This window comes from Neopsephotus bourkii, unplaced genomic scaffold (assembly GCF_033783945.1).
Source record: "Neopsephotus bourkii isolate Nb327-2 ecotype Australia unplaced genomic scaffold, CSIRO-AGI_Nbou_v1 NB_593, whole genome shotgun sequence".
Lineage (NCBI taxonomy): Eukaryota > Metazoa > Chordata > Aves > Psittaciformes > Psittacidae > Neopsephotus > Neopsephotus bourkii.
Genome location: NW_026901094.1, coordinates 1,071,577 through 1,099,314, shown reverse-complemented (window position 1 = coordinate 1,099,314; position 27,738 = coordinate 1,071,577). Strand labels below are relative to the sequence as shown.

General features: G+C 47.8%; 1 protein-coding gene across 13 annotated transcripts in view; it reads left to right on the top strand.

Moving 5' to 3' along the window:
- CAMTA1 (calmodulin binding transcription activator 1) overlaps nt 1-27,738 on the top strand; it is a 286,114-nt gene that overhangs the window by 174,171 nt on the left and 84,205 nt on the right. For all 13 annotated transcript variants that reach the window (XM_061351579.1, XM_061351580.1, XM_061351587.1 and 10 more), the window contains one exon: nt 532-603. In XM_061351579.1, the coding sequence (XP_061207563.1) occupies nt 532-603 (72 nt within the window). The remainder of the gene's footprint in view (nt 1-531; nt 604-27,738) is intronic.

Genomic DNA, 27,738 nt, shown 5'->3' with positions numbered 1-27,738 from the left:
AGATGCTGCCATAGCGCCGTGTGCTCACCGGCAAGTGCTGCTGCTTGACAACGCACCGGCATCACTTGGCACTGAGCGTGGGCACCCCCACGGCACCGGTAAACCCTTGATGCCACGTGTCACCCTTCACATCACTAGTGATGCTGTGGCATGAAATACCTTGACAGGAGCTTCCTGAGGTTATAAACCCTAAGTTTTCAGTTTACATACCCTGGTGATGAGACAGAGATGGGTGTGTTGGGTTTTAAAGAATAAAACCATGCTGAAGTGAAGATGCAAGTGCAGCTCAGGGGAGGCTCATGGGTGGCTGTGCTGTGGTGGACTGCTGGGAGGGTGATTCCGTAACCTGTGGTGATGCTCAAATAACTGGGGGGTGCCATAAGCTGCTGTTGAGTGTTCCCAGCCCTGGACCGACTTCAGAACAGCATCCTCTAATAGCAGATAACATGCTGCCAGTCTCTTCCCTGGTGCTGCCTCCTGGGTGATGGTTTCCTTTACTAACCCAACTTTCCTTCTCTGTTCTGTCCCTAGTGCTTGTACGGCTGCTACGTCCATTCCTCCATCATCCCCACGTTTCACAGAAGGTGCTACTGGCTTCTGCAGGTAGGATGATGACAAGTTCCTCTCTCCAGGGTCACCCCGTCAAGGCTGTGTTTGCCTACTGGAGCCTGCGCTTCCTGTTTGTGGGATTTTCTTTGGAAGGAATATGGATTTTGGTTGTTGTATATCTCTGTTCAGAGGCACAATATGTTTTCTCTAGCAGATGTAGAGCTGGTGATAGCTCAAATGTTCCCTAAATAGAGTCAGCTCAAGTGAGACTTTCTGGAGGCTTTTAGTTGTCTTTTCCTGTTCCAAAGCAAGGCAGGCACAGGAGATCGGGAAGCAACTGCGGTACCAGCATGCGATGGTGCGAGAGGGAATCAGCCCCGTGGCTGTGTCTGAATTTGGGCTGAGCCCTGTGGCCAGAGCTGCTTTCAGTCTCAAGGGAGTTCCTGGGGGTCACTCAGTGAGTTTTCTTGGCAGCTGTGGGCACAGTGAAGCCAGGTTTGGGTAGTGGCCTGATCCCCCTCATGTCTGTGAGCTGCGGTGGGGGAGCTTGGGTTCACATGAGGGAGTTTCCCTGGGGTGGGTATTTGCTGGGCTGATGCTCACCCCACCGCTGCAGAGCAACGTTATTGACTGGGTACAGTTGTTACAAAGGGGAAGCAATTTGTTTTGTTTTGTTACAAAACAGCATTTGACAGATATTGTAATGACATTATTGTTTTAAAGATTAAAACCCTGCAGTCCTGAGAGCAAACAGGTCTGAGGGAAGGGACATCTGTTTCAAGAAGCAAATGGAAAATAATCCCTTCTCCTCCCCCGGGTTTTGCAGTTGTGCTTCTGTATCAAAAAGATGATGCTGCTGTTGTCACTGCTGCGTGAAAGACACACCATGACCCTCAGGGGATGGTGCCCACACCACGGATGTAATCAGATGGAATGTGCACAAAATGTCGTTGTCCTCTGTGATGTTTATGTGTGTCTCAGCTCTGTTTGTATCCTGTGCATGTAGTTGCCATGTGGAAGTGAAGGGGAGGATGCTTTGCACCTATAGAAGTCATTAAATATCCATGGTTCAGTGCACTGAGCCGAGCAAACCCTCTGAACTTCGGGTCCTGTTTGCTCAGGGAGCAGACAGTGCTCACATCATTGTTCAGAATCCATCTCTGCCAGTGCCGTGGTGGATGCATTCAAGGAAACACAGGCATTCAAAGGAAACTAAATTCCCACTGAGCACCCTACAGCACCATAGGATCTCCTTACCTGTACCCTGAGGTCTGGCTTGTTCAGGTTCGGAGGGTGTGTGTTGATGTTCAGGCATCCTCTTTGCTCTGATAACTGCTTTGGGTTGAGATGGGTGGGTGGGAAGTACCTTTCTCATGAGGCTGTTTTTAAAACACGATGCAGAATGTTTGGGATGTAGCATACTGGTATTGAGAAACAAGGACACAGTGTGCATTTGCTGTGGGAGGAATGGGGGTCTGTGATTCATGACAGCAACTCCCAGGCATAATGGGCATCCTTCAATCATGCGCTCAAGGTTATGCAGCCGGAGAGGAAAGAGCTGGCCAGGAATAGATGATGCTTTTCTAACATCTGCACAATGTCTGTGTTCAGATCCACAGTGAATTTAGGGGGAGTGAGACCAGAAAGAGAGAGGGAGAAAGTACTTTGTGCATCTGCTTCAGTTTTCTACTTCAACACCACCCAATAAATGACTTTGATACTCCAAAATGGGTACAGAGAGAGCAGTGTCTAACATTAACCTCCAACATAATGTTGGGCTTTTTAGTTTATGGAGCAAATGGGTGATTTTCACTGGTTTGAGAGATAGGTAGCACCTTCCTGGGGCATGGGGCGCTCTGCCTGCGAGTCTCCAGTCAATAGAAAGTAAATACAATTAGTTGGCGATGCCGCCTGTGTTTTATGGGATGATCTTCCTCCAAATCCTATTGTCAGGTTAGATATTGATTAAAAATCCCCATGCAATTGTTCTTGATCTTTTCTGACTAGCAATTGCAGCGTAAAGGCCAAGACTCAAACAAGCCACAGAGACTGCCAGTCTCTCCCCTGCATTTATACTGTGCTGTAGCCATTAATGCCATTACAGTGGTATCCAGTTTCTTACTTAAACAACTTTGCACTGCCATTTATGATGGACACAACGTGCCTTCTCCCTGCAGACTGCTCAAGAGGATAAGAAATGAAATCCAGTCAGCTTGAACTGTCTGGGGGCAAAATGCAGTTTCCTGAGTCTCTGCTATGAGAAGTTACCCTGCCATGGGCAGAGACCATGGCACGGTGGCGGGTTTGCAGTGCAAGGCACCATACATGAGGTTTCCTCTTCTACATGCTGACAGGGGGTTACGTTTTTGAGACATTTTGGGTGTTCTTGATAATGAATTTTAACCGTTGCCTTTCCCCAGACACCTTTAGTGTTTTCAATAGATGTTGTAAATGCTGAGCAAGCGTTGTAGTGTCTGCAGGAGGCAGTCCAGCCCTGGGCACTGACATGGACCTCTTGGAGCTGAGTGAAGGAACCGTCACCGGGGTGATGGTGTTCTCCTACATTGGGTTCTTATAGTTTTCTTTCAATTTCCTGATACCAGAAATAGAGGATCATGCTCTGAGCGAAAGGCAGAGGAGGAGATGGGGCTGAGGATGCCAATGACCTCTCCAAGGGGCGCTGCGAAGGGCTCTTCACTAGCACATCTTTCTTTTATTGCTTTGCATTACTTTTTAGCATCCTAAAAGCAGCAGTGCCCTGGCTCTTCACAGTCAGTCAAGCGCAGAATGGTGCTGCCGAGGCCTTTTTATAGGTATGAGGGATGGCAGGTCCCCAAGCTCCTGGAAAGGCTTCAGCACACATCATGCCACTGGGATGCTGGTTCGGCTGCCAGCAGGACACGCATGTGCAAACAACCCTGTGTGTATTTAGACCTTCACAATGGCACCAGATTTTCTGTCAATGAAAAAAGAGGAAGAAAAAGCCCCTGTTTGTACTCATGATGACTAATGCAGGGAAAACGTGGAGTCTCAGATAGAGACAATTTTCAAACATTGGCACAGCTGAGTAGCACAGTGCAGCGTGTTCTTCTGCAGCGTGGTAATTGGCACCCCAGGCACTCAGAATTACTCTAGTGCCAGGCTTCAGGGCAGGCTGCTGCTTGCAGAGGTTACTGGAGGAGAGCTTCATCTTTACTAGTGATGTGTCTCTTGCTCTCTTCCACTCCTGCGCCCTACAGCTGGAGACTGAGTTTGTTGGACAGGCATCGCTTTCCATCCTGACGTTCTGATACCTTTTTAGTGCTGGTGTTACGGTGCTGGGGTTATGAGAAGTAATACATTAGAAAGGGTATTGCCCTTTTTCTTAATTATGAAGTACATAAACTGTGCTATAGGATCATACTAAAAACTTCTTGTGAATTTAGGCAGGAGCTGAATATTAGTTCTTCATGAGTGGGACAGAGATTCTCCTATCACCGTCTTCCCTGTGATTGTTTGCCTAAATGCGGGAGCAATGTGCGTTTTACACACTCAGGTTTCATTCATGTTAACGCAGACATTTGGTGTTAATTCTGTATATTTTGCCTCAAATTTTCCATTATGTCCTAAGCAAGAAGAAAACCTTCCCGTTTCCTTTTGGCAGCGCCCCGGCAGGGCAGCATTCCCTGTCTCATCACTTGTGCTGCATCAGCAGCATTTTTCCCATCCCTGGCTGGAGGAGCAACAGCCAGCTTGAGGATTTTGGTCTTTTTCAACCCAAATTGGAAGCATTACAATCTCATCAAAATTCCTGAGACTTTTGCTTAGTAATGGAGTTTTATTTTTCATGTGGGTAAAATAGAAATGACTGGGCAATAAAGCACTGGGGATCGTGCACTGCTTGCGGGCACTCCAGGCCTGTGTTGTTGGGGAGCAAGGTGTCAGTTAAGCTCTCAGCATAATGAACCTCTGCACATTTGCTAACGGGAATATAAACTGTTGCTGCTATGACAGCGCATTTTCTCAAAGTGGGTTTCAGCCTCTCTGATGAAGTAAGTGTGTATTGGAGTACAGTGGTGTGCCACACGGTGCCTAACGGCGCCAGCGTGGTTCAGCATCCTGAGCACGCTGCTGGGGTGACCCTCAGCATCACAGAGCAGATGGGCTGGGTGACCCTGAGACAGCAACTGGCTGGTCCAGGGTCCAGGATCCCATCCAGGAGTGCCAGCACTTTGGGATCTATGGCCTTTAGCACTCTTTACCTCTGATGTGTCTTCATGGCCAGTCTGTGCCCCCTTGGAGAGGCTCAGAGCTGCCACAGAAGAAGTGCTTCCGATACCCCCTCTGGCCAGACGTTGATGGCAAAGCTCTGTTTACCAGCGTGGTGAACAGTTAAATAGGTTTAGAAGGTGCCACATTGTGTAAAACTCAAGTTCTGTTTAGCACGAGTGCCCCAGGACTTCATTTTAACTATCATCAGAGATAGCTTTAACGATAACGATTCATGTCTTGCTCTTCTGTACTCCAGTGTCTTAGCGAAATAAAGAAGCAGCAAAAGCCACGGCGCTGCAGTGCTGGAAGACCTCTGTCCTTTGCCTTCAGCATCAGAAACCTGAGAGGAGCCCTTCCTCTTTGATGGGAGCCAGCTGCTACGGCTCTGCTCTTCGTCATCTCCATCCCAGTCACTCCTGAGTCTCCCCGAGGCATCCAGGGCCGCTGTCACTGCCAGCGCTGGTGATGGGCACTGAGAGTCACTCGTGGTGACAGCTGCCCTCTTCTCCCCGCACTTGCTGCCTTTGCAGTGTCTCCTGTTGAGGTTGGAAATGCTGCTCCCAGCTCGTCTCTCTGTCTCCAGCCTGTAGCTCATGGATGTGCAGCTCCTCTTGCCCAAGATGCTCACCTGAAGGTGCTTGGCACATGGAACTCCTGCCAGCTTGAGCAGCCCTGGCAGCACGGGGTTGGCCTGGGCAGGCCAAGGAGGATGGGGACAGCAGCACCCAGCCATGCCAGGGCTTCCAGAAGGGGAGCAGCCCCGGTGATGGTACTTGGGTACAGGCAGTGGTTTGCCTGGGGGTGGTCCCCGTGAATACTGTTTCCCACTTGTTTTCTTGTCCCCTGATTTGCATCCATTGAAACCCACCTCCAGTCTTGCAGTCTTTTTTTAGTACAGGCACAGAGAGGATCTGTTCCAACTGAAGGCTGGTTTTGTTTGATTTCTCCTCCCTCAGGTTGTACTTGCTCACTAATGTTAGCTTCCCATACAGTGTTCACCTTCAGTACAACTAACTTCCATCTGGCCCTGCTCATCACAGCCTCTCTTCCTTCTGACAGTCTCCTTCCTAAGAACAAAACGGTCCTGTGCAGTGTGCTGCAAGCCCACCCTGTTCAGCTTCACAGAGCATGTCCTGGGGAAGGACAAAGCGCTGGAGGGAGCAGCTTCCATAGGAGCCCTGCTTCCTGGAAGAGCCAGCAGCACGGCTGCCTTTAACATCCATCCCCACGCTCAAGACCATGAAATAAATCAGGATGTTGCTTTCCTGAAAAACCCTTTTTTATGACAAAAATCTGCAGTAGATAAAATTGAGCTTGTGACTCAGGCTGGGCCATGCCCCTTTTATCTGTCTGGATACCTTCAAAGCAGAGATGTGTTTTGACACCTGCAGGATGAGTAAGATGGGGATGCAGAGAAAAGCAAGCAATAACCCTCTGCTGATGTTCCAGCCAAGGGGAGGCGGAGAGGATTACAAATGAACTGGTATGTCGGAGGCTGGAAACATTTGAGCAGGAGTGCTTTATCTTTTGTAATGTTTGTGTAAATTATTTATTAACACACTTGCTGCCTTTTCCTGAGGAATTGGATGGGAAAGCAGAATGGAGAGCCGGTGGATTATATGCCAGAAGAAAGACGCCAGTGATTAAAAAACAATTTCCAACCCTTTCAAGCACATAACTTTATTTTCAGAGCAGCTCTCTGCTATTTTTGTCCATCTCTCCACCATTTTAAAGAAAATCCCGGATTCGTTCCCTAGATATATGAGGAGACTGACGTTAATGTGAGCACGCTGGAAAGCAGTCGGAGTGCTTTAGTTGTTGCTTAAATAATCTGTTGTCATTTAGAGGAGAGATGCGTTTCCCCAACTGCTGTGGGACGTGCTGGGGTTGCTGATAGAAGGGAGGAATTACAGGGGTGATGTGAAACAGTCCAGGACATGGACTATCATGGGAATGGGAAGGAGCTTCCGTGCGTGGGCTCTCGTGCACTTTACACCATTGATGGGGAGCATTGACCTCTTCACAGCGGCACCCAGAAGTGACACCACTGAAGCTGGATGGCTTTTGCTCAAGCATACACCCCTGTGTTCACCCAGGAGGACCCCAGACAGCAGGACCCTCCCTCCTCCTGTTCAGCTCTGGGTTGGAGCAGCGATGCCATCACCAAGAGATCCTGGTGCAGGGATCGCAGTCAGGCAACAGCGCAGCTCGGCTGGAAATTAAATCAAAGCACAGGCTCCAAGATGCTTATTAATATGCTCTGTATATGGAGGATTAGGCTTTTTGTGACACTTAAATTGAATTCTAATGCTATTTTGAAATGTGTAATACGCTGAATTTACTTCACCTCAGGTTTGAGTTAATGGTTTATTAAATTATGCACCTTGCAGGAGCAAAGCTGTTTGCTGGTGTAGGACACTGAAGCTTGCAGTAGCAATGCAGCAGTTTTGCTGATCTCATCCACATCCTCCCTGGTCAATTATTAGGTCTGCAGGTGTCGATGAATGTATTATTCCTTCGGCTGAAGTTTCACCCTCTCCGGAGAGGCATAATTGGGGATTGGGCTGGAAATTCTGTAGTGAAGCAAATTGCAGTTTGAGTTTAGAGATTTGGAGTTCGTTTTGGCGTGGGCAGCGGGGGACGTGCAGCAGATGCTGCCAAGGCTCAAGTCTCTCCTCCTAACGCAGGGTATTTTTTGACTCTAATGTGCAGCATTCTGGCCTGCAGGGATCTGCCCCATTTGTGTTTGATCTGTTAAGGCACACTTTTGTAAGTGTTTCGGATCAATCACCTCCCGGGTGCCTGCAGTGCCCAGTGCTCCTCTCGCTGTCCTTCTGCCGGTGTGAGCACCTCCCTTATTACCCCAGTTGCTTCTATTCTCAAAACCATCTTTTATTTCTGAAGGAGTATCTGACTGTTCCCTTCCTATCGAATGGCTGCCTTCAGCTGACACTGATGTCTTGTGTAGGCCCCCCAGTTAATGACCACTGATGCCTCCTGTGTCTTGCCCTGCATGAGGACCCATCCCGGTCACCTCCTGCAGATGCCGCCCATACCACCACATCCCTCTTGCCTGTCCATGGCCACTCATTCATTTAATGCATTAGTGAAGGGGCAAAAGCTGGAGGAGAAGGACCTAAATGGTTTCCCCCCCCGAACAAGTGCCGTACCTCAGGGCATCATGTTCTGTGTCAAGGAAAAAGTGCAAGGTTCTTCTTGTCATGCATTTGTTTCAGTTAAATGTCAGCCTCTTTGCATCTTCTCCTCGTGCTGCTGCAAGACGTATGTCATCTGACAGCCTGCTAGCTCGCGCTGGAGTTGTTAGCCATCAGCAGCAACGAAAGCACAGTTTAGACGCAGAAAATAGAGGTTGAGGTTTTTATCAGTGTAGTCTCTGTAAAATGGGATGGCCTCTTCCCTGGAAAGTGGATTTCCTGATAACGTAACCAGCACAAAAGAAGTCTGTTGGATTGAGCATGTCTTCATATTGTTCTCCTTTTACAACCAAACAGTGCAAACAGCTCCTGAGGAATGCTGAAGGCATTTCTGATCTCCTTTCAGCAAGTGAAACCAGTGCACATAGCGGCAGGGATGGGTGCTGTGAGCACAGCCCAAGTGGTGGTCACTTTGCCCATGACCCAGTGCCACGTGTGGAGCATATTGCATATGTATTGCCTGCCCATAGTCCTTGGGACATGCAGGACAGTATTCGTGTTGGACAGATATGTTTGGCTGGCATCACTGGTACTGGGTTTGTTAGGAACAGCGGCTGTTAAATGCTCTGACTGACCTCATGTAGCCCCCTACAACAAGCATCACAGACTAAAACCTGCAGAATAATACTTTCTGAAGCACATCAGTCAAATTATGCTCATCCTGTGCTTCTGCACTTCACACATCTGTCCTGCTAGGAATCTGCATCACATGCAGGGTGTAAAACTTTGTAGGAAAAGGAATCCGCATAGAAAATAAATCCCCTTCTCAGCCTACAGTGAAGAGAATGGAGCTGCGGCATCAGTTTTGCTGTGAATGGGTTGAGCGAGGTGCAGAAATCAGCCCTGAACTCATCCTGCAGTGCTTGGCACTTGCACAAATAGCTCGAGCCTCAAATGCTGTTATTTTTTTCGGGTTTATTGAACATTAAATCCATCACAAAAAATATGCAGAAAGAAAAATGAATGCAACATCTTTCAAGGTCACTTGTTTCCGTGGAGGCGATGTAACTGCGCGGGGCTTTCTGTACTGAAGCAGTGTCGGTGCAGGAAACCATACATTTCATACCATCCACTCCAGATCCTGTAGCAACCTGCCTTTTTCCATGGAAAAATCCAGCAAACGTGTCCTGTCACCTGCTCCCTGAGCAGTGGGGCACTCGGATCAACAGTAATTATACCTATTAGGGGCTCTCATCTCCTGTCTGCCATTTATTGACCTCTTCCTCAGTGTCATTTTCTGCTCAGGAGCCCAGGTAACTGGATATCCAGGGAGGACCAGCCATAGGAGCGTTTAGGACGGTGTCAGGGACCCGCTTGAGTTCCACAGGGTGCTTGTTTCTAGACCCATGTGATGTATGCATTATGCTGACAGATCTGGAAACCTTGGAGAAAGGAATTTTTCTCTGAGTGGGATAAGAAACTACAACTGTAGGTGCTGGGAAGCTGCTAAAACAAATTCTCTCAAATAGCTTTTCATTGTGTAATACCCTTTTAGATCCTAGAGTCCTTCCAAGCTCAAAGTGACCCACAGTCTTGTACATTGTCTTTTCAGGGAGCTAAACCCTCATTTTTGGGTTTAGAATCAAATAACAATGGGTGGAATCAAATATGAAGTCCAGTAAGGATTCAGGAATTAATGTGACTGGTGTAACTGGAGGGACAGCTCTGAGCTTGGGGAATGAAGCGGTGTCAAGTTTGGGGTTTAGCAGTGATTTGTGTGAATTAGCATCGGGAGAAAAGAGCATCAGTGGCTTTAAAATGTCAGCTTCATCATAGCTTTACTACACGAGATACAGGCCTGGGCATCATCTTTAGGCATGGCAAAGGGTGGATTATGTGTGTGTACCCCCTCCATGACCTTCAGGCAGAGCATCCCTCTCACAGAGGCTTCCCAGGGGCTCAGGTTTCCAGCCTGCTGGAAAGGGAAAGGAAGGAGAAAGTGTGGAATGGGCTTGATTAAAAAGTGTTTTGGCTTTTTCTTTTGAAGGGTATTTGCAGTGGAAACTCTACATGAAATTTATGCCCCTCTCCTATGATTTTGACTGGTTTTAGTGCCCAAATTCTCAGTAGAAAATGTATTCAATAAAAATTTGATGTGGAACTATAGCTCAGCAGAATCTTTTTTAAGAAATCCAGCTCTGGGATATTTATTTTGTATCTAGTTTCAGTTTTAGTGCCTGTTCCTTCTGCAGATGCCCTCGTTAGCCTGCTAACAGTTTATGAAGAGCTCAGCCCCTCGCATGCCTGGATCCCAGCATCCCGGCAAGCCCAGAACATTCCTGCAGTGTCTGAAGGTGAAGTCTGGGGGGAAGCAGAGCTTCTGTTGGCTTCTTCTGCAGGCAAAGCCATGCTTTTTGTTCATGAAGAGATCCAAGGGTTTGGGGCTCTCTTGAGCAGGAGGGATAAGCCTGCAGCAGGTAAAACGTTACCACACCATGGGCAGTGATAGGGGCAACAAGAGCGCAGTGCGCTTGACTCACAGCGAGTCTACTGGGAAGTAGTTTTAGCAGGATAAGTGCAGTAAATGTGGATTTATTCTCCTGTGGTGCTCAGCGTGCAAAAGGAGACTGTTTAGAGGAAGCAGGAAAGAAATCTGGGATGACCACAATGGAAATTGCAGGATAACCCAAGAGCTGTGAGCCCCCAAAGTGTCGCACCTGCTGTGGGATGACATTGGGAACAACTGGGATAATCCCAGCACCTAGAAAGAATTAATTCTGATGTATAGGGGAGAAGTGGTTTTTTTGCAGGCTTTGGAGCAAGTGCTTTGAAGGACATCCCTGTACACCTTGATTCCTGACCACTGTGCCAGGAGTTTCCGTTTGCTTCCCATAATTGCAAGCGAGCATCACTGTATTACACAGCCGTTTGTCCAGTTCCCTCCTGCTCCAGGCTGGAAGAGGCATCCCAGGGTAGTGATGGGCAGAGAGGCCCAGAGTGACTCTCCAGACATAAATCCCAAGGTTTAAACCTCTGCTTTAGCCCTTCAGAGTCGCCATAAAGATTTCTAACAGGTTTCTGGTCCAGCGTACTGCGACAAACCGCATCCTGAGCAGGGAGCTGCCCTGTGAATTACCGCCTCCTTTAACACAGAGCTGGAGGCTCCAGGCACCGAGAGCTTTCTCCTAAGCTTTAGTGATGAACTTGTGTTCTCCTGTGAGTAAACAATCTGCTTTGCCACTTCTTTTCAATTTAAACAGGAGTACACTGAAGCCCTCTTGCAAAAACATCTCTTGTGTCAACCAGAGCGGAGGCTTTGGGTTGTGTTTCTCTCGTCTTCCTATTTTTCTCTTTACTTCCAGTGTTCTCATATCAAATACTCACTCGGAAAAATACAGCCCGCAGGCATGGGAAATGGCACATGGCTCTATGAAATATCCCCCTGTCCTAGGATACACCATGTTTTCATTTGGTGACAGGCCAGGATTCAGTGCACGGCCTCAGTGTTGTGGCATCCGATTTGATTTTTGCCTCGTTGGATGGACGAGACGCTGTAGCTCACGGACAACACGACCATTTTTCCTTGTGGTTTCCCCTTTCTCTAGATTACTGTCTGTACGTTTCAGAATGGAGCAGGATTCCTCCGCGCTTTATAAATTAGGGCCATATTACAGCAGCACCCAGCAGTGCTGCTATATTTCACACGGTGTCAGGGTTTCTATTACAAACCTTATTTTTCAGAGGTTTATAGCTCAGCCATAAAAATTCACTGGATGCTGAGGCTGGGAACGTAACAGCTGCATCTCAGCCATGCAGAGGATGTGTTTGCATGGGGGTTTATAAGCAAAACAAAACAGGCTTTGTGTTACATTTATACACAGAGATCTATATGATTATGTTAAAATCAGCGTAAGTTTATCCTAGCTGTGATTGCAAAGTTAATTGGATGGAAGTTAGGAAATGCCCTGGGTTTGGCAGGTTTATTTCCTTCTGTTTGCCAGACAGGATGCTGGCTGAGGAGTAACAGGCTGGGGGGTAATTAAAGACCATCCTGGATTGCTTGTGCCCACAGAGCATCCCGGCTGGCATTGGGAAGGGCTGTGTCATCAGAAGCTAAGTCACTAATAGCTTTTGCTTACTTGGAGCGGTCAGCTGGTGGCACTGTTAATCATAATGGCCATGCTTGCTTGCTGAGGGGTATCTGGCTTGTGCCATAATGATTGCCCATAAATTCCCACTCTACAGAAAAGAAACCCTGAAAAGAGATTTGTGACTCAGGCTATGCCTCCAATAATTAGCTCCAAGGGCATGCAGTGGTAGGACAAGGGAATGGCTTGAACCTGCCCGAGGGGAGACTGAGCTGAGCTCTTAGGCAGAAGCTCTTCCCTGTGAGGGTGCTGAGGCGCTGGCACAGGGTGCCCAGAGAAGCTGTGGCTGCCCCATCCCTGGCAGTGCTCAAGGCCAGGTTGGACACAGGGGCTTGGAGCAAGCTGCTCCGGTGGAAGGGGTCCCTGCCCGTGGCAGGGGTTGGAGCTGGAGGAGCTTTAAGGTCCCAGGCTGGGGTTCTATGATTCTACATGCGTACGTGCCTTTGAACGTATATAATCATTATGTTTGCTTATGTTGACATATGAGTAAGATACCAACCTCCTCCTTTTAATAGCCTTCCATAATGCTCACACCTGCTGTAGTGTGATTTGCTGCATTTCAACAAATAGGCGAGCTCAGATGAATGAAGAATATCTTTCCACAGGGCTGCAAGCAAGCCTGTCAAAAGAAAACAAAAAGGGGCTATTTGTGGCCCTGCACTATATGCAGCCATCACACAACTGTGGTTGTGCCTCTATACGTGCAGTTCAAACAGTCATCAACACAGAAGCTGTTTCATATATACAAACAGTTAAGGAATGAAGGACACGGATTTAGTCCGAGTGTTAAAAAGAGAAACCCCTCCACAATCTGCAGGTCAGTGTTAACCTAACACTGTGTCTTCTGTGACCTCCTGGCTGTCGTCACCTTTCCAGCTGCATGAGTTTTAACATCGATGTCACATAGGCCTGTCTTTAAGCTTGTGTTTTCTGTACGTTAAGGCATTTTGACCTTAGTGCTGTTGGCCTGTGTTAATTCTCACTCTGATATTCTCACTGGTAGGAGGCACCTGACCAGCTCTGTAGAGGCACGAGGACCACACGGGCTGGTTTAGCTTTGAAAGTCTGGTTGGGTTCCTGCAGGGAGCACATCTTCACCACCTCCTCCCCAGGTGCTCCTCAGTGTTTCTCGTGTGAATTCAAAGCTGAGCAACACCACATTGCTGTGTGTGTAAGATACAGTGACAGGGAACTTCCTATTGCACAGTGATAGGGGTGTTACGCTGCAGCTAACCCCTTATCTGGCTCCCTTCCACGCGTGCGGAGCCAGGCTGCTTCCATGGACACACCTGCACAGCCTCATTAATTAATACCATGTTTTACATTTCATTTTAATAAAGCCTTTTCATTACGGAGCTTGTTCCCATGGCAGGAAGAATTGAAATTCCTTGCAAGAGCATTATAATTAAGCTGTAAGTGCAGTGGGGAGGAATTCCTGCTTGGGAAGTGTATCTGTCTAAGCTGGCTCGTTGCAGGGGTGATCCCAGCAGACTCGGGCAGGGCTCCCTTGACCTGAGCTTTGGAAGGTTTCTGTCCAAGAGGTGCTGTGTGCCCAGGGCCTTTCCTCAGAGTAGGTTTCAGGTTCAGGTCCTACTTCACAGGCTGGAAGAGATGGAGATCAATCTCTCCAGGGCAGTAGTGCCCCACTTTATGGCTTGCTGGACCAGTGCAGCTCCCGATGCGCTCGCGGTCAGCCAGGGCAGCAACATGGGAGCAGCTTTTTTGCTGAGTTTGGTCCTGCAGTTATTTACTTCCTCACTGTTGGCTGCATCCGGGGTTGTTCCCAGCCAGCACTGCAGCAGAGATATAGGCTGAGATGTCTGCCCTTTGGGGCCAGTTTGGGCTGTTCGTTCTGTTTGATAGCAAATACCAGGAGTGGCAATAGAGGAGGTGAAGTACTCTGATATCCTAGGTCTGTTGTGGCTTGCTCCTCTGGTTTAAAAATCGATACACCTCATGTATGCACAGCTGATCATAACATGGGGATTCATTTGGATGAGCAGAAGGAACCTGGGGTTCACCATGACCTTAAAGCATCACTTTCAAGGAAGGCAGCTCAGCAGAAGGAATTAATTCGGTTGTGTTAGAATTACTTGTGAACTTAGAAACAGATTACTGTTTTCTCTTTGGCAAAAACTAGGGCTTATAAAATGAGACAAAGCCTGCCCAGGAGGAACAGTTGTGTTTCTGCCTCTGACCTCAGGGATGCTTATTGACGAGCTATACAGCAAGAAGATGGAAATGCTTCATTAGCAGGCATGTTATCTGGAGAAGATCCTAATGGAGTAAATTAGGAGGGAAACATCTGTTGCTTTCTGTCTCGGGTTTTAGTGCTCAATCTGATGCTAATTCTGGCCTTTTGCGACCTTTTATATGTCCCTTCATCCTAAATGGGGGACGTGTTTTGTTCGTTAACTGTGGATGTGTGCTGCAACCTCTGAACTTGAATTGCTTCAGAGTTCATCTCTATCCTCTAGGAGAGATTGGTCCCCTTCTTATTTTCCTGCATTCCCAAGGCCTTACAGACAAAAATGTTAGTGGTGGGAGTGGGGGGAAAGGAGGCTGAGAGGCAGTAAAATCCTGAGCCAGGCAGAGGAAGAGATGTGTGTATATACACTTGTGTGTAGATAGAAGATGCCGAGTTCTCTGCCTTCTTCCCCCTTTTGTCTAATGATGTTATCATTAAAAAGTAGCTACAGCTTGTAACAGAAAATTACAGGTTTGGTTTGCACAAAATTCATGGCATTTTAGGAAGAAATACTCGTCACAGCTACACGTCTAAAGATCCAGGTTTGGAGCTCCCTGGTCCATAGGGAGGGGATGCAGACCTGATGCTCAGGTCTGTGCTGCTCAGCACCACGTTGCAGTTGCAGAAGAGTTTTGTTCAAGGCTTAAAACACTCGCTCAAATTAATGACCAAAAATGTCAAATGTGTCCGCAGCTAATTATTCATTAGCTGCATAATTAGTGTGAGATGATCATGACATTTTACTGTGAGTAATTTTTATACTCTAATAGGAATGAAATCAGGCTACGATCGCAGCACAGCAGTTTGAACTCTGCACTGGAGGTGCTTGTTGCTGGGCTGGGGTTTAGGCTCAGACGAGCTCTTGCTGCCCAAGGCTGTGTGTTGCAGCCTGGAGTGGCGTTATCCTGCCTTGCTTCTTAGCAGGGATGCAAATGGGAAGCATTGTCCTGCAGGAATTTGGGGTGAGGCCGTGGGCATCACATGGGCCGACAGCTTGCAAAAAGGGTACAAAATTACAGTGAAGGAGCTGGGATTTCATTTGAGTTTGCTCTGAAGGGAGTGGAAAGAACTGGCTTTGGTGGAATCCTCCAGCCCCCAGTCAGTTGTCACGCTTAGGTCATTTAAAGAGGGGTAGCCTCAAGTGTATTGCAAACAGTGCACAAAATACTTTGCATTATAACACACTGTGTCCCTCAACAGTATATTCTAACTGACCACCTTCTCCCTCTTCTGGCTAGATAAGTCTTCGAGGTGGCTGTGGTTTCCCTAATTGCATCTTCTTTCAGTCCTTGCTGGGAAACACACCTTGCAGATTCAGTCTTGTGATTAATTTATGTGAAGGGTGCAGTGTTGAGCTTCCTGCCTTCCTTTCCCTCACAAATATGTTCATTCCTCAAAGGACATCCCGAGCTTTTACACCAGCAGAAATTCCAGATTCTCTAGCAAGTATAAGAACAAATGAGTGAGACACAGCGTTTCTGTTAATAGTATTTGTCCATGCTGTGCAGTGCCACCATCAGTGCTGAGGTACATCTAAGGAGACGTGGATGGTTGTCTGTATCCTGGCCCCCTTCATTTCCCATCAGAAGAACGTAAGAGATAACAAAATGGGAACCTGGGCACCTTTCTGATTTGGCCAACCCATCAATCTTAGAAGAGAGTGCATGGAGGCCAGCTGCTATTAAGGAAGGGCTGTCTCTCATACATGAACTCCACTTCTTTCTTGAAGAAAGATCCCTTGAAATACAGGATTTCCTAAGCATGTGGCTTGGCAAATCCTGCTGCTAAAGAGTCATGGTTCTGGGGAACATATTAGAAGATCTATCTCTGCAAATGGTACTTGCTCAGGCAACCGGAGTTTCTTGCATGGATGTCTCTGCTGACATGGGGAGCAGCCCAGCCAAGTGAGCAGTAAGTGCCATTGCAAGCACAGTTCAATGCATTAACTACAAACAAGCCATTATTTCTGCACTTGATGTTTGGGCATTTTGTTCTGAGAAAGTGTTGATGCTGTTGGGTTTCCTGGGATCAGTTTTTAACTTCCTACCACATCTCTGCTCTAAATAGAGAGTTGTGGGATGCAGGTAGGAGGCTGAGCCTCCTAAATACCCAGCCTGGTTGTCTTCATTAAACTCAAAAAGAGCAAAGCCAAACATACTGGGTTCTGTTCATTAAGAGACTGGCGGTTTTCTGGCTTTGTTGCTTTTCAGTACACCAAGAACAGATGCAGTTGACAAGTGGCATCAGCCAAGGGACACGGCTTTATAAGGTTCTGTTGAAGCAGGGCTTGGAAATAGCCAGCTGAAATCTAATTTGTAGCCAAGTGGAATAAATTGGAACTGATAGTTATTCAATTAATGGCATGGGCAGCAAGGTGAGGTCTCCTCTCAGAATAGCAGAATAAGGCTGCTTGATGGGGAGCTTTGGGAAAACGGGGCATGGCACCAGGTTCTCAGTCAAATCCAGCCACTAATCATCTAAGTAGCAGGAGGGAGATGTGATTATTATGGAGAGGCTCAGCAAAACGGTTTGAGTGAGCGCTTCCCAAAAGCATGATGGAATCCAGACCCAGTGGACGTGCCCTGGAGCCGAGGATTTCCTTGACAGTGCTGCATGCACCAGTAACCTGTGTCCTGCAGGAGGCAGCAGTTGGGACCAGAGGTATGCTGTCCTCTGCTCCTGGGGTTCTTCATAGGCACCGATGGCATCTCTGGGCACAGAAGCTTGTTCTCTTCTGTCATTCACCTGCTGAATTAGAAGTTCCTTTTGTATCTGAAAAGGTTGTGTTTGCTTGCTGAGGAGTTCAGAAAGAATGGGCAGCTTTGCTGTCTTTTAGTCCTTTCTGTGCATCCTGTGATGCAGAGTAGGTGGTTCGCTAATGCAGTCGCCACACTCCATGCGATCTCCCGCGGTGCAGCGTTTCACATCCTTGGATAATTGCATAGTGATGAAGCTGCCATAGTTCTCTCCACGTAAGCAGACCCAGAAACGTAGAAAAGCTTTTTCTTTTCTTTTTTTAATCAAAAGAAAGATTTCTTCCCATGCAAATGGCCTCTGTGATAATATTATCAGTGTTGCCTCAGGCTTGCACAAGCTGAATGGAGTTTATGGTTTTCAGCAGAATGGTTTCATGCTTTACCAGTTCAGTTTATAAGGAAAAGGATGACTAGTTTTACCTGGAATAATGGAATTCTTTGGTTGCATTTAAGGGCAAACAATATAACAGGAAAGTTCGTATTCCTGGCTGGAAGCAACCCCATGGGTGAGCACTCCTGTCCCCGTGTGTGCTCTCTGCTGTGACCCACACACTGTGCCCATCCCTGTGCACTTGGGTGTTGATGAAGTTTGGGGTCAGGCTTTGCCTTACAATGTAGAGAGTGTGAAGGTTGTTGGCAGCAAAGGGCTGGTTTGCGGTATTCATGTGGGCCACGGGCGTCTTGTTGGGGCTGCGGGACACGTGCTGGGCTCTGAGCAGCCTAAAGCAGCAGCAGGAAGCAAAAAGCTGGTTTGAGAACATGGTTAATGCCCCCAGCCTGCGCTCTGCAGTCACTGCATTACTGAAGCATGAGAGCAGGACTTCCCTCCTGCAGCACTTGGCAGATCCCCAGTACTGCTGCATGGCAGCATGCTGCAGTTATGCATCGACTGATGTCCTCCTGGCCAGAGCCGCAGCGCACACTGGCACATGCGAGAGACAGCAAAGCAAAGGGTGACAAGGGTCTTTCCAAAGCCTGAAAGTTCACCTTTTGGTGATGTGTTGGTGCTGAGGTTTGGTTTGATTTGGTTCTGGTGCAGTGCCCTGTGCTTTGGGCTCCCTTTGCATGGAGCTGGGCAGCAGCACCCTGCAAGCTGCTTTTCACAAGAACCCCAGGGTGCCGGGTCTGAGGCTCTCTGATCTGTGCTGGCACTTCTCTGTGCTCACAGTTATGGGTGAACAAGTAATGAAACGTGCTTCAGCAGAGCTGTGGTGGGCTTTCCCCGTAGCAGGTCACATTCAGGTGATGGCACCAAGATTGTCTTGGTCAGTGTGAATGGGAACAATAGTAAATTTATGCAGATCAGCTCATATACTGAGGTCAGCGTAAATGAACCACACAGATGCAGTCTGAACTATGGAGCATTTCTCAAGTTGTGATATAAGCATAGTCCAACATCTGTGGTCTTCCATTGGAGGCAGAGCCATGAGGGTGAGGTTTCAGTCAGCGACACTGATTTGGTGCCTGCGGAATCATTGACAATTTGATATTGCAGCTTTCTCATTGGAAACTGCTGCAGGAAAGGGGAATTAATTTTCCTGTGCAGTCAGAAGTTGTCAGAGGAGATCCCTCCCTTCCTGCATAACCGGATCAGAAATCCCTCCCGTATGTGCCTTGCCCCCTCCTCTCTGGGGACCACATTAGCTGAAGTTGCACTTCTCATTAAACTGCTGCCGAAGACGAGCGTAAAAGTAATGCAGGGTAACAGTGGCAGGCCTGGAGGAGTGTGGAGGAGTATTAAGCAAGGCAGAGGGTGATACATCAGGCTGCCTTCAGATCCGGACTCCAAAGAGGAGGCTGCCCAGGGCAAATCTTCTGTGCTTGTACACAGGACGTTTTTCTGTAAGCAAGAATGTAAGGGCAGTCATAGGATCCTCTTATTGCGGCAGCATCCCGAGCTGCCTCTTGACGTGCAAGCATTTTATCATCTCGCTGGGACACAGAAGCTGTTCCAGGATGAAAAGTGGTTCCCCCTCCATCTTCATCCCTTCTGCTCCCTTTGGAGCCTGTTACCACGTGTGCACCTTCCCCTGCTCCCTGTGTGCACCTTCCCCTGCTCCCTGTGTGCACCCAGCGGTGCTGGAGCACGCCCCACGTTGAACCACTGGCGAGTAGCACACAGACCTGCTCTTGTTTCCCCATTGCGTGGCAATTTGTTATCTTCCTGACTTAGATTAATGTCTGCTCAGAGAGAGGTGTAAATTCAGCTCACCAGACCCGTCTGACAGGCACACGGTGTTCCTGGCTGCTGGCTATGCTGGGTTTGCTGATGGATGCTTCTCCCTCTTCGCATTGTGCCCAGAGCCAGTGCTTCGAATGCAGCTTCTGGTGAAAGCAAAGGAGGTTGGCTCCGTCTGGCTGGAAGTGTGTTCCCTGGGCTCTTGTCCCCCATCATAAGCACAGATAGGGCCAGCCTGCACTGCTGTCCCTCATCCATTTGTCTTTCACTTAGGATGCACATTAGCACCTCCATAAACAGAACAGGAGTAATTACGTTGTGAAGAAAGCAACCTACATAAATAGGGAAAATGGCAAAAAGTGCAAATGGTCTTACCTGTAGATATGAAATCTAGAAGGTAGGCAGGACCTGTATTCTCAACAGTGCTCCATCTTGACATAGTAGTGATGAGTATTTCTCTTTGGCAGTGTGATGCTGACAGGGGGATTCACTTTGCCTTGATTGTGTTCTTGGAGAGGTCCATGTGTTCTCTCTTCAATATTGCAGTGTTGGCCTCATGGCTTCTTGCTGACAAAACTTCCCCACTTCTTAATATCAGCCTGTCTGCATTCATCAGCTGCAGAGGTTTTCCATCCTGTCAGATACCAGAATTGCACAAGACAGAGGATGGAGAGAACCTGGGAAGCCAGTATGGTAATTATTTAATCTAACCCTCCTGTACCAGTGGCTGTGCTGTGATGACTGCAGGTTGTGATGCAAAGCTAAGAAATACCTGATGTTGTTGTAGTGAAGCCTGGGGAAATTGTAAATGCCCAATTACCTGAGCACTCTCTTGATGCTATTTTGGCACTGATGTATGACACGGTGATGGAGAGTGCAGTGAGAGCCCTGCCCTGGTACCCAGTTTGCAGTAGACCTGACCTATTGGCAGTCATCCTTTGTGAAGCATCCGCTTTGCACCATCCAAGAGCATCAGAAGGGGGTCCCAGATGCCTCAGGCTTCAATACTTGTGTTGCCACTGTATTTATTAAATAGATATAGAGCAATTAGGAACGAGTCTAAACCCAGTGCATTGCATTGTGTATCGGTCTCACTTGGAGTTTCTGGGATGTGAATGTTCTTTTAAGAAGGCATGGATGGGTTTTTTGGAACAAAGCACAACCTTCTGGTTTTCTCTAAAGCACAGTATTTAGATATATGTACACATATTTAAAGCTATGCCACTCAACTGATACTAATATTATGGGTGAGAATCAGTATTCAGAGAGAAAGATGATGCTGGTGGAATGATATAAAACGTCCTTTTCAATACACACAGAAAGCATCCCTCTGGCAGCTCAGGTGGCACCTTTCCTTTACGGTTTCACGTTTGAAAGGAACATGGTGTTAAAAGAACCTGATGGTTTTAAATGTGTTTCTGTGTCAGTGTTGAATTTACCTGATGCAGGTGATTGGCAGTGTATTATTAAATAGGAGATGGGTCTGTTGGGCACAAAGTGAGATCTCCATTCGTGGCAGTGAAGCGTGCGCTCGGAGGAAATGCTGCACAGAATGCAGCTTTTTCTGCTGCCTGAAATCATTCCTCTTCCCAGAGCCAAGAGGTTGGGGATTTACCTCCTGCCAGCTTTCCAGAGAGATCCCCATGTTCCTGTCACACGGAGGAGATCAGATCAGAGGAGGTACAGCAGGAGCTCGGGAGGCTGGTGATATATGAGCCTTTGAAATGAAGTGCTTGCATATAGTGGTGGTGGAAACAGGTAGCCAGTAACTCACACGCACACCCATGTGCTCAGCATCTCTCTAGCCTCTGGGAAAGCACCTGCCTTCTGTTTCCAGCAGTACAAGCTATGCGACTCCAGCCTTCCCCCCCCATGAAAAGCAAGGAATGAGATGACATGCACAAGCATCCGACACAACGGGAAGGACCATGGCATCCTGGTCAAGCTGGGCAAAATCATCCCATGTAATTTTTGCTATGCTTTCTGTTGGGAAAATGGGGTAGGGATTGAGCCTTGTGATGGAATAGCTTTCAGGGCTGTGTGCAGGCTTGATTGCAGCTCTTTCATTAGCTGTTCGGTACAGCTTGTCCCTCGGTAAAAGGATGCCACCAGCGGTGGGCTGCACACCAGGAGAGCGGCGCTCGGTGCCCATGGCATTCAGGTTAAAGCCTGGCATATGTGCAAAGCAGTTTCCTTCCCAGGGAGCACTGATGGGAATAAAGACATTCCCCATGTCCCATGAATATCTGCTGATCTCTGGTGCCTCGCTGGGTGTCTGAAAGCGGTTTGAAGGCGAGGTGCCCATAAAAGGGAAGCTGCATAAAACAATGCCAGCAAAAATAAATGGAATCCTTTTATCTGATCCCTTGGCAGTCCCTGGAGGATCCCGAGGCGTGGGGTGGGGGGACTGCAAGGTCATCTGTAAAGAGGAAGCTGGAAAGGCTGGGTTTGTGTCTGCATGAGCAGTTAAGTGGAGCGTGCCACAGTGTTTACAGCAGGGTTTGGGCTTCACAATGGATTAAAGACTTTCAAACCCCTCTGCAGAATGGCTTGAACTTTAGCAATGCACGCTCAAAATAGCGCTGGTCCTTTAATGTTTGATGTGCTGGGAGCCTTGAGGGGAATCAAAGCATTTGGAAATGGAAGGAGAAGGGGAGGGTGGCTCTTGGGGTCAGTGGGTCCTTCCTGAATCCATGGCATGGGACCCACTGCTTGGTGGTAAGCTCAGGGACCATCCGCACAGAGCCAGTGTGTGAGAATGGCCAGGGAGATGGAATGCTCAGCTCCAGCATCCTCAGCCTGTGCAGTGCAACCTCCTTAACAAGGAAGATATTGAGGCTGGTCTGCTCTATGAGCCGAGGCTTTCTGTAGAAGATGCCCTTGAACTTACAGCATGATCTTACATGGGAGTGTGTTGAGAAGGGCTCTGCCTATTGCCTTGTGTTACAGTTGGAGGTAGCCTGGTGTTCAGAGCATCTTTGTGTGCAAATGCCTCTTCCCTTTGGCTTTGTTGTCCCTCTTGCAGAAGACATCCTTTTCCACACTGGGTAGTGGGGGAGCTGGAAATGTGCAGCAAGAGGAACAGTGGCCTGGCATGGTTGAACTATGGGCACAATAGAGGAGACTAAGTTTGCTCTGTCTCAGGGTAGAACTCTTGCTCCATCTTCCCTGGGGCTCATGTGTATTTGGGAAGCCTCTTTTTAAACCTGTTTTCAGAATTATTCAGGATTATCATCAGAATTAGTGCCAAAGTCCCACAAAAGCAAAGTGAAGCAGTCAGAGAGAACATGACCTGGCAGCTCTCAAAGGCTCAAGTCCTGCTGCAGTGACTTGGGGCATTGGGATGTGCACGTGTCTGGTGCTGTCCTGGGACAAACCCACTTCCACCACCAGCTCCTGATGGCCTCCCCTGTCACGGGGGACCTGCCAGTACAGAGCCACGCATCTGGAGCGGTGACAAATCGCTTTTTAATTGCCTCAAGGAAGAAATCCATTAGTCTTCCCTTTACGTGAGGATCATAACAAAATCCTGCTAAACACGAGCAGATGATGCACTCCAAATCATGCAGGCTCTGCTGCTGTGCTCACTTTACATCACTGTCCAGTTCAGAGCATTCATTTTCAATCTGACAAAGCTGAACTGGCTGAGCCTCCTCCAAGAGATGCTGCAGAAAGCTCTGCTGACACGGGGGACGGCGTTGCAGTGATGCATTAATTGCCAAAGAAATTCATCTTGTCTTAATCCCAGTTCCGTGGTTTTTTCCCTTGGTTTGGGAGGTTTTTTAAGCAAATGAGAGTTGTTTCTTTTCTTACAAGTGCAGCCATTAGGCCCTGGAAGGTTTTGAGCCTCCTTTGGCTTGCCCCGTCTCATGGTGGCAGCACACAGGCAGAAGCCCCAGTGCATGTTATAATGGCAAATCCTTGCCCTGCCATCCCACTTTCATGTTACCCCCGAGCTGCTGGCGTTGTGGCAGTCACAGTCCATTTGTGCTATGGCCATTGACTGTTTCAGCCAGGTTTGTTGTCGCTTTCAGGTATCTTCTATAGGAAGAAATCCAGCTAATGGCAGCATCTGAATCTTGCCAATCTGCCATGGGATTTTTCTCCCTGGACCTTTCCCATTTGGTGAGGATTCCCTGCATCCTGGCACAACTGGAGCAAGAATAAAACCCAGGATGTGGGAACACCTGTAACACCAGCCTCTCTGTGTGCCTTTCCATTGATAGCTGGTGATTTAGCATCAGAGGTTCCCTTCATCATGCTCCTTCTTCACAGCATCTGTTGTGGGTGGGAGACCTGGCAGGCCGGTGCATGACACGGACATCCCAATCTGCTGTGAATGTTCCCACTGTTTAAATGGTTGCCAAATCTCAGTTAGAACAGTAGCAATAGGTATTACTTCCTACCACACTGTCAGGACATACAGTGCAGGGAGGACCATTTTTCCATGCAAGGAATACCACTGTTGGATGTTTGAATGTAAAAAGCAAGACCAGGAAAGGTGACTGTAATTGAATTTGATGTGTAGGAAAGGATTGGTGCTAAAGGAGAAATGAGGGGTCAACAGAGGGGGTTTGCCAGCACTCTGCAGATGTGACTCTGTTGACTCTGTTACTTAACTCTATTTCTAAGTTATTCTATAGAAACAAATGTCTTACTGCTGCTGCATTTGCTCTGCTCTTATAAGGAATATGTATCTTTAAAATTGCAGATTAACATTGCACTGAAATTCATGATTATAATGTGCTCAGGGAAATTACACTTATATAAACATTTATGATGGAGTGTAATTGTTGGAATTTCAGTAAGTAGTCCCAGTTTAGTCCCCAACCTGTAACATGAAACACTTCTCTGGTCACAGCTCCTTCTTGCTTATGGGACCAATAAATGAATTCACATCTGCAAGTTAGATAAATCCTTTGAATGTATTATTGATGCAAACAAATGAGGATTGGGGCTCTAGACAATACCTAATGAAGCTGACTCGACACAGGCTGTTCCTGCTGAAGGGTGCCAGGTTTCGGTGGGGGAAGATTGATGCCTGTTTCATCCCATAATTATCCCGTGGCTTATGCTCTCTATATACATTCCTTGGCGAGGCACAAAGCTAAGGGCACCACGATAAGTCATTAATTACTGAGGATCTGGTAGCAGCTACTACAGAAAGCTCATGCTCGGTTGATGGTTCGTGACTGAATCTGCCTTTGATCTGCTCGTAGGCTCTCTCAATTATTTTTCCTGATAAATACTGCTAATTGAGGCTCCTTCGGAGGAGGTTTGTACCTTTCTGAACATGGGTGCCTTTTTCACTGGCAGGCCCCAACTGGGGCTAAATAAACTTAGTTTAAAAGCCCTGCTCTATCCATAGACTCATAGGAGGGTCGGGGTTGGAACGGCTGGGTTATAAGTGATGTGTGCAGCATTGAAATGAATGCCAGCTGAAAGGCTGCAGCAGTACACAGTGGGAAGCCCCTTTAACCTGATGGAGAACTAGCCATTTCCCTTCCCTGAACCTGAGAGCAAAGGCCACTGTCCTCTGTGTGATTAAGGAAGGCATTGCCAGCTTCAGGACCGAATCCAGGAAACAGATCAGGTGCTTTATGCTGTAGAGTGGAGTGAAGCTGCTACATGTGCTTCAGAACTACATCCATGGGCTGCAAGAGCCAGTGATTTCCACACTGACAATGAATGGAGGTGATATTGTAAGATGGACTCAGCTCAATAGGATCCTGTTTCTCTCCAGCCATTCCTGGTCTTGGCTTGCTTCTCCCTGCTTCCATATCCATTCACGCATGCAGCATCATGCAAGGTGCAGAGCACAGCAGGCACCCATCAGCCCTGTCCCACCAGCTCCTGCTGCACTTGGGTTTGTAACCTTATTTGGAGCATGGCCATTCATCTCCATTCCATGTCTTTGCTCAGAGACAAGTACAATACCTAAAGCAGAGAGGCCAGACACCTTTCACAGTAGGATTGTTTCTCCTCCTCAGGAGGGCAAGCACGATTCCAGCAGATAAGGCTTTTCTTTCCTAACATAATGTCGAAAGCAGTCTCCATGCCAGCCAAGGCAGAGCAGCACCTTCTTTAAGATACAGAGGTCGTTTGTACATGTAGCTTTTTGGCTCTTGTGCTCTTTAACTCTCCTTTTAGCACTGTAATTCGGGTGTCTCGGAGAGGTCACATCCCAAATATCACCCTTGACGGGCCACAACCGTGGTGCTTCCGCAGGCTGTACTGCCTGAAAGCCCATTAACTGCAGACGGTGGCATTGTAGGGCTGGAGGGATGATGCTGGGGTAAAGAGAGCCCAGATGTGGCTCCACTCAGTGACTCTCCTCTGGCACAGTGTGGCAGATGGTGTTGGTCGTTCCTGTGCTCCTCTGAACTGTACCTGTGTGGTGCATGTCAGAGAAACGGGCATTTACTGGGCAGCTTCCAAGGAAGAGGAGCTCAGTGGCGCTGAGCTGGACTCTTGTGACCTGGGGATAAGGGAGAAAAGCAAAAGTTTGCTTTGAAACCCTCCATCTAGAAGTGGCAGCTGGAGTTTGCCTGTTCCTCGGCTTTAATTGTCACTGGCAGCAATCTGCATGCACAGAACTAATTGGTGGTTCTCTCTTCTGTGCAGGTGGCAACCAACTGGCCGGTTGGCAATGAATAATGCATTGGGCTAAAGGCTTCAGAGGGACAGTTACATGGTCAGAGAGGTCACAGAAACTGTTGTCAAGGCCCAAGCAGCAAACGGAGCCATAGCAACTTGATTAATGGGCTAAATTAGAGAGGCTTTGACCTGCCTCGCTGAGTTTAATGAATTAGTTGGTTACTTACAGAAAGTTGTTTCTCCACAGCAAAGCAGGGAAGGTCGCTGGTCTCCAGGAATGACCTCGGCTGGAAACAGCTGGAATAATGCTTTTCAGGCAAAATTCCACCCTGTTGGAGTGCATGAGGTTTCCAGCACGACAGAAAGGACCCTGTTAAACCCCTGCGAGTCCTGCAGTGCATGGCTCCTCCTGTTATTTTCCAGCATCCCAACACTGGCTTTCCTGTTCATGGCTTTGTTCCCATTTTCCTCCCTTCTTCCCACCTCTTCATTTGCTGCGTTGATGCGTTTGGAGAACTTGCCACCCTCCCTCCTGTTTTGTGCTAACTCTGCATTATATTCAGTAGGAAAGCTCCTTCTCATTGACAATGACCTAAACAGATCATTTCTGACCATGAATTCAAATCTGATTATATCTCCAAAAATCCCTCTATCAATAGCTGCTTATTCTTAAAGAAGGATGTCATCTCTTTCACAGCCAGTGCCGTTGGGCAGGAACTGTGAGTTGGGCTTGGTAGAAGGGTTGGTACCATGGCCCTCCAAACTGATTTGATCAATAAAGCCAAGTGCCTTAAGTGAAAATTGAACAGCAATTGTAAGCGTGTTAGACAAATAGAGTAATTGCAGCCTGTTGTACATGAAATGAAAATCCCGGTTTCCGTGTGAGTTATTAGAAAATGTTATTGATTTCACAAAAAGCAGATCTTTTTCATTTGTATTTTATTAATTTGTGAGACGTTTAAGACCTGCTTCGTTGCGCCTAAGGAAAACAAAGGAGTTGGTAGAGCTTTGGTAAGCGTGCATTGGTGATGCAGTTACAGTTTTCATTATGAAATACCCCATAGCGCTGCTCCTGCCTAGGTTTCAAGGCTTGGTGCTGATATGCACTGCAGAAGGATGCTGCAGATCTGCTTTTGGTTTGGCATACTGCAGTGTGGTGGAAACAGTCTGAGGTTAATCATGCTTATGATATAACAGCTTTATGCGGGGATGCTGAAGTGCAGTAGTGTGAGTTTGGGCTTCTGCCTGTGTTGGTAATGTTGGGGAAACGCACAGATAAAAGTGGGTACGGAATGTCTGCTGCAGCCTCAAGGGAGGCTCCTTCCCTGAGATATGAGGGGAGAGCACAGGATGGGAATGGAGCAGGAGGATGCTCCTGTTTGGGGCTGCACTGTGAGTGCTGCCCATGCTCCGACCTGCCAGTGACACAGCAATGGAATGGGATCGGGGTTGATTTGCTCAGCCCCAATCCTTCCTGGCCAGTTCCAGACCACTGCTGGGATGTAGTGGGAGCCTTTGTGTAGCTGTCAAACGCCTTGGTACACCCCAGCACAGGGAAATGTATTCTCTTCCCTCCAACACACCCAGATACAGTTCATCATCAGGAGCCGAATGCAAAGGGATTGCCAGGATTAGCTCTTTGGAGCTTGCTCATTGCAAGTCATTGCACTTTTAAAATGAGTTTCCATTTACATTTATTTTTTGCCAAAAGGCAGCTGTGAAGAAGCCCTTGGACTAAACTCTCTCCATAGGGGGTAAAGCAACCTCCAGTCTGTTTTAATGGATTCTTGTCAAATTACTGATCAGAATAAATCCGAGTGCTCTTGGAGACTGAATGTTTCTTGTTAAACTCTCC